Here is a 7,417-nt window from a genome sequence, read left to right as displayed (position 1 = left end):
ATGGTACCTTGTGTTAACTCTAGTGTTTATGTAGGCATGCAGTGAGTTGGATCAGCTTTTGAGCAGGCATTCAGTCTGTTTTGATTGTTTCTTTCCCCCCCCAGAACTGGTTTTCAGTTGGATCAGCCAGCAGATCTGGCTCATCACACTGTGGCATGTGAACATGGCTGTGAAGGGGAAGGCTATGCGGCCCCTGGGCAGTAGCAGAGCTCTGGATCAGCCCAAATCAGCTCTGACACCACTGTTGTGCTGAGGTTTTTTTATTATTTGGTGTTGGCTGCCTGACCTTGAGCAATTATTTGGTCAGTGTACTTTTTCTCATGAAATGTAATGGAGTTTGGAAAGAGCATGCTCTTGTGCACATGTGCTCTCCTGCACGTGTGCATGCTTGTCTCTTGCCCCAGCCCTGTGTGTGGCTCCCCAGGTTAATGAGTAACAACCTGGGAATGTTTGACATAGGGTGCTCTTGACCGCTGGCTTCAGCCTGTGTTTTGATGAAAGCGACTTTGTTTTAAATCGGGAGTGACAGGAAAGTGTAACGTTTTTTTTGGTTCACGAGCAATGTTGGTTGCTTAAATAATCTGTTAAATATTGTGGCCTTAGTCCTGTAGAAATATTTCAAAAAAGCCTGCAAAGCTTTGCACTTCAGCTGTGTGTCACTGTGAAGGCTGTTTGGTGTGCTGCCATGCTATCAACGTTCCTCTCTGTCCTGAATTGGTACTACAGCTCCATGATAAGTTAAATTAATCTATGTCAGTTGCTGCCTCCACCCCCTCCTGTCCTCCAATTAGTGATCTTTTGTGCTTGCACTCACCTGGCCCTGAGGTGAGCTACTTTAGGTAGCTAAAACAGCTGAGAGCACATCACAGTAAAAAAGGGAATAGATTTTTTGAATGGTTTAGTTTCCCAAACCAGCCCTCCCAACAGACTGGATGCTGCAAGTGAAGCAGCAGAAAAATAGGAGAGATAGATGTTTATGTATGAGGTGGTCAAGATAACAATGTTTCCATCCAAGCTGACACTATATCTGATGAAGGGTCATAATGTTTTCTGTGTATTGAAGCAAACAGGTGAGGAGACTGGCTTGACCCTGGAGCAGAGGTGGTTTAGGCTGTGATGATCCTTTGTTCTGGGGAAATTCATCCTTCAGAGTTGATCCATAGTTGGAGAATTCAGTCACCTGTACTGAAGAGCTGCATGCTCCCTGTTGTGCGGGATAGGCATAGTGGTTAGGCAGGACTTTTCCTAGAGCACAAACTATATCTCAGGTGCACTCCTTAGAGCTTCTGGGGGAAGCTGTAGGAAAGCTTAGTGTGACTGGAGACCTTGGCTGTGATGTGCTCTTGACATGCTGTTGTGGAGACCAGTTGCAGTCATAAGCTGGAGCCTCTATATCTCCAGAGGCAATAACTGTGTTGTTGAAGTCCATCTCAAAACTGAGAACTACTTGACAGAATTATTTAAAAACTAGCTGAACTGGAAAAGTCACACTGGACTGGCCTGCTGTATAAATAAGGTGAAAGAGGCGTGATAAGGGGTATGTGAATATTTCTGGGCCAAAGCCAAAATCTGATGTGGTATATCAACATGTGCCCTCTTAAATGCTGGGGCCATCTCTAATCTCAGATACCCACAGGTGATGGGCACAATTTCTGCACCTGAATGACAGAAAGACCTGGGGATACTTATATATATGAACTCTTTCAAGTTCAAGGAGTTATACAACTGTACAGAAAAAAATTTTAAGTATTTTCTGTCCCTTTATGGAAGGAGGAGGGGCAGTGTCCTCTAATTCCCCTGTTAAAGGGGGAGATTTCTGGCACAGAATTCTCATGGTCACAGGAACTTGCCCCACATCCAGACCCGTTGGTGAAAAAGTATTCCTCCAAAAGTAGACTAATATGCAGTGTCCTGTGAGGAGGAGAAACTAACTGCAAGAAATGCATCTTGGTTTTGTTGTGTGTTTTTGTTTTGGTTTTTTGTTGTTGTTCAAAGGCAATAAGTTCACTCATGACAGTATGCAAGTACTTTAACATTGTTTAGAAATCAAAGTCATTCCCTCTCTGTGATCCTGGAAAATTTAAGGATATCCTTTGCTGTTGCAACAGTGGCGTTTTTTTAATTGGATATATCCTCTCAACCCCTGCTCCTGGCTGCACTTTAAGGGTACTTCCTTGCCAGGAGTCCTCAGGGGGAGAAGGAAGGCACTTGTGTAACTTAGACCCACTGGGATCTTATCCATAGGAGATGGTAAGCATTTTAAAGGTAGCTGAGTAGCTGAAACCTCTCATCACACTGGGTTTCTTTGGGGCAAAGGTTCTGTTTCATCTTTTGCTGATGACTTAATCTAAGATATTCCAGCCTGTTTTATGGATGCTAGACTGTGGAGGGAGTGGAGCCACAAACTGACAGTGTGCCCTGGCAGCAAAGAAGTCACCAGCATCCTGTGCTGCATTAATGGGAGTATGGCCAGGAGAGGGAGGGAAGTGATTATTGCCCTTTACACTTATTAGTCTACCTATACCTCCCACCCCCAAGTACAGGAAAGAAATAGACAAACCAGAGCAAGCTCAGTGGAGGGCTACCAGGTTTGTCAGGGCTGGAGTACTCACCTATGAGGAGAGGCTGAGGGACTGGGACTTTTTCAGCCTGGGGAAGAGATGGCTTCAGGGAGGCCTAAAAGCAGATCCCCTGTACCCGGTGCTGGGGGAACAGGGTTGGCAGGATGACAGAGCTGGGCTGTTTGTGGTGATGTGTGGTGGGAGGATGAGAGACTTCAGGCAGAAGTTGAGACAAGAGGTTCAGGCTGAATTTAAGGAAATGCTTTCTCACCCTGAGGACAATCAGATGGTGGATCAGGTTGCCTGGAAAGGTTATGCAGTCTCTGTCCTTGGAGGTGTTCAAGATCTGACTGGATAAAGCCCTGAACAAGGTGGTCTGAGCTCACAGCTGAGCCTGCTGTAAGCAGGAGGTTGGACTGAGAGCTCCTGAGCTCCCCTTCAGCCTGGGTGATGCTGTGATACTGAGTGGAGGCATTGGGAACCCCTGGAAACTTGGAATTCAATGGAATTAAGATTTGCTTTAGTTTTTTGAGGCAGAAAGGAGAAAGTAGGTGGTATAGCTGACTAAACTGTGGAGCTTGGAGGTTGGTAGCAAAAGAATAGAGAAAGGCAGGGTATTTTTTGTATTTTTGGGTGGGTAGGTTGTTTGTTTCTGTTTGTCTGTGTGTTTGGTGTGTGGTTTTTTTTTTTTTTTTTTTAAAGAAAAGTAGGAATTTTCACTCTAAAAGAGGTAAGCGTTGCCCAGGACTTTAAGAAGATGCCCAGAGATTTTCAAGGTGGGATAACTCAAAAGCAAAGATACTCAGCAACATATTACTATGTAATTCACATATTTGCACACTGACAGCAAAAAGAAGAAAATCTTGATTACAAAACTTGAGTTGCCTTCAGGACAGATGTAGTATAGCGTTTCTGATGTGTTTGGAATGAAATGATCAATGTGTTGCTTAAAACAATTGAGTTTTAATCTTGTGGAGCGTGGTTTGGTTATATTTGAATTTATAAAGTTGAAGTTACACGCAGGACACAGTTGGGTTTTTTTTTACGCTTCAAAAATTTTTATAAAGATGCTGTTGAATGAAAAATGTGACATTTAAGGATGGTTTTAATTACTACGTGTAGTGTTAATGTGGTCCTCAAACTTGCAAATAATTGCACTGCTCTAATCAAGGAGCACAGTTTCTGAAGCTTCTGATCCAAGTATTTATTCCAGCTTTTGACTGTGAAATTACATTTGTTTCCTGTTGTTTTTATCTCTTGCCAGATTAAACTTATCTTTAGTTGTGAATGAAATGTTACTTCAGTGTTTATGTACCACAGTATAGAAAACATTTTAAGAAAAAACAGCATTTTCTTTCCTTTAACAAAAAGAAAAACAATGCAATCCTGTTATTCCAACTACATTTTGAATGACATCTGATAGGACATTGGGATTTCACTCTGATTGAAAAGTGTCCTCAAATCTCATTAATGTCAGAAACTGAGGGGGTTTGGCACCCACAAAAGTAGCCTATAGTGTTGAGTAGAACAAATCTTAGAAGGCATCTTTTGGGGGGGGAAAAAAAAAAACCCACAGACACCCAGAAAAAAATAGGGCAAATCCTCAGACCTTTCATCCCATATGAGTTTGTAACTTGTGGTATAATAATTAGGAGGACTCAATAGAGAGATTTATCAAGCATAATAATATTCCTTGCAGAACTATGGCCTTGAAACAGACAATATGAAGAACCTGGTTCTCAAGCTGCGAGCGTCATCCAACAACCTGCAAAACTACATCAGCAGCCGTAGGAAAAGTTCAAATTATGATGGAAATACCTCTCGCAAGCCCCCCAATGAATTCCTTACTTCTGTGGTAGAGCTTATTGGTGCTGCTAAAGCCTTGCTTGCATGGTTGGACAGGTAAGAATAAAATCTTTATATTTTAATTTACTGTTATAATGAATTGCTTCTACTTGTAGGGCAATTCCTAGATGCTTGGCTGTAAACATCTTCTTGATCTCACTCACCCCTTTTTTGGTGTTGTCAGGAGGCTTCTAGTGGACAAATTAAATCTAGGGTTTCTACTCTTGAGCTTCCCCTCTTGCTAAAACCAGTGAAACTGTTAACATTGCATCCAAACAGGTATTTATAAAAGTAGTTTTCCTGTTCAGGTCAGTTTCTCACACGTGGGACTTCTTCCTCTCCCTTTCACACCTTCTAAATTACTTGTAATTGGCAGGTGCCTTTCTAAGAGAATTTTTAATGTTCTGTTGAAATCATGGCCTTAGCTCTGCAATTTGAAAACTGAGCAGTGGGAGAGACACTCCCTCTGCCTGTTTTGGTTTTGTGGTAGGTTTTTTTCCTCTTTAATTATTTTTTTTTCCTGGCAAGAACCAGAGTTGTTTTGTGACAGCTGCAGTGGAAGCAAACAGGCAACAGAGCCAGTTGGATGCTGGCAGGGATGCTGTCCATGATAACAGATGAACGTAAATTCTCAAGCCCCTTGCCAGCTTTCCTGAGAAGAAAGGTTAGGAGGAGAGCTGCACAGGAACTGGCAGCAAGGAGAGGCTTTATAATTCAGTACCCCTGCTCTCCAGCAAGGAATTGGTCCTGTGTCCAGGCAGTGATGTCTTGTGCCTCTCACCTGGTCCTCTCCTCTCACTCTGTTGCTGGCAGCTTTCCCTAAATTTCTTCTGGACCCCACTTCTGGTCCTTTCAGCTCTCTGGAGGGTCTGAGGTGAGACTCTGTAGGCTCTAAAGCTAGCCTACGTGTAATGATCCTTTTCTAAGATTTTTTTTTTTTTTTTCCCCTCTAAGATTGAGCCTCACTGCACCTCTCTGTAAAATGGGAAAATTCCTTTTTCTTCTTTTAGAGATTTTCTTTTCTCTTCAGTCTGAGATTAGTAATGAAAGACTTGGAAGATAGGAATCTACTCACTGGCAAACCCAAGGGCATAATTTTTACAACACAGTTGGTGTTATCTGACTCAAGCATGCAGCTGAGAGAAGCGTCGTTTGGAAAATTGATAGTTTCTTCTGGTTTTGCTCTCTCAACTTGCTTACCACTGGGCTAGACATTCACCAATTTTGGCGCAAGGATAGAGCAGAACTATGCAATCAGGAATATTTGTATTGTAAAACTGTGTTTCACGCTTATGCGGATGTCAGAGCTCTTGCATACTATTCCTCACTGATAAGGTAGGATAGGAGAAGACTGGTCCCTTCAATCTAAGGGGAATTTTCTCTTGTTGCAGGACCCCGTTCACAGGTATTGCTGACTTTTCATCAATGAAGAACAGAATCATTCAGCTCTGCTTGGACCTCACTACTACTGTTCAGAAGGTCAGCTGGTTTCTTTTCCTCTTTGCTTTCCAAAAGGGAAGGAAGGGGGGCGTTTGGGGAAGTAACGTGCTTGCTGTGTGCAGAGCGCTAATTGGAAGAGAGATCTGGAAATGAGAGCTTACTTCAAACTTTGCAGGTCAGTTTCAGTTGTCCATTTTTCTGAGTTGTTCCCCCCCCAACTTCCAATTTTGCTATTGCCGACTGTATCTTAAGTGACCGTGGTTTAAAGGCTACTCATATTTTCTTCAGCTTTAATGAAAAGAGGGTTAATTTTTGAAATAGTTTGTCTGAATTTGAAGATTTTCAAGCTCCAAACAACATGTTGAAAAACAGTTATCAGTGCTAACTCTAAACAAAAATATGACTCCATTGGTTGTTATACCTATGCTTGCAGACTTCTTAGGTCTTGTCCCATATAGAGTGTTTGAGCCATCAGATGGGAAATGCTGCATGTAATGGAAGAAGCTTCCACCTTTATTATACAAATCCCACTAGCCAGGCTTCTTTCGCTCGTAGTGTGAGACCACAGTGTTTTGTTTCAAAACCTTCCATTTATCTGCTGTGTAATGAGCACTTGTATTGGTAACAGCTAAAAGAACACGCAACTGTGGCAGTCTTGGCAAATGACATCATTTTGCTCTCTAAGTAATACTGCCTGTCTTCGAAACCATTCTGATGGTATGCCGCTGCTTTAGTGTGCAGGCTTCAGCTCCTGCTGAACTTGCTTGTAGCTGTTAATCCATAGCTGTATGTAGTTTGAACTCAGAAGGGTCATGTCCTGTGACATGGGTGATTCTCTCCCTGGTTTTGGGGGTATGATGTCAAAGAACGGAAACATCCTGTGTGTTGTCAAGCAATGATGACACCCAATTATATCAGTTGGATCGCTGTGAAAGGACAGTGTCTGGATATTGTAAGTTCAAAGGCACAGAAGTTTGGCTTGCTGCTGAATGCCTTTCTTGTTTGGGCGCTGCATGTGCAATTGCAGAAAGTCAGTGATTTACAGCTACAGATTAGCAGATTGTGAAGTAGAACAGTAAGTGCTTCTAGCAGCAGATGGTGTTCACCCCAGAGTGCTACAGGAACTGAGATACGAGATTGCTGAACTGTATTAATAAAACTACTAAAAATGGTGTCTAATCTGTCAGTTAAATCAGCCTTTGATGGCAGGGGAATGGAAATTGGTGAATACAACCCTAGCCTTTTAAAACGCATCAGAGTACTTCTCTGCCAATTTGATATGAGCTATAATAAGGAATGGGATTGATACATATGAGAAAAGGCATTAATGGGGAAAGAATCAACACAATTTTGTACTGGGACACTGCAGATACATTAGAATGGTCTGAAGGAGTCTACTGAAGTGGAAGACAGATACAATGGAAGAATCTTTAGGTGAGTTTTTAGACTTTAGAAGTATTTCTTATTAGGGAATAGAGTGTAGGAATAAACGGTCAGTTCTCATAGTGGAGAAGAGACCAGTGTGGCTCTTGTGGAACCAATGCTGCTCTGCGTAATCATAAATGAAGTGT

The 7,417-nt window shown here is 42.3% G+C and overlaps 1 protein-coding gene across 1 annotated transcript in view; it reads left to right on the top strand.

The window, feature by feature from the left end:
* Positions 1 to 7,417, top strand: part of CNKSR3 (CNKSR family member 3) — a 132,742-nt gene that overhangs the window by 17,030 nt on the left and 108,295 nt on the right. Inside the window, exons 3-4 of the mRNA XM_009887613.1 lie at positions 4,261 to 4,463; positions 5,798 to 5,885. Coding sequence (XP_009885915.1) covers positions 4,261 to 4,463; positions 5,798 to 5,885 — 291 coding nt within the window. The remainder of the gene's footprint in view (positions 1 to 4,260; positions 4,464 to 5,797; positions 5,886 to 7,417) is intronic.

The sequence above is a fragment of the Charadrius vociferus genome, unplaced genomic scaffold, assembly GCF_000708025.1.
Source record: "Charadrius vociferus isolate BGI_N301 unplaced genomic scaffold, ASM70802v2 scaffold176, whole genome shotgun sequence".
Classification (NCBI taxonomy): Eukaryota; Metazoa; Chordata; class Aves; order Charadriiformes; family Charadriidae; genus Charadrius; species Charadrius vociferus.
Note: the sequence above shows the minus strand (reverse complement) of the source record. Positions and strands in the feature narration are given on the sequence as shown.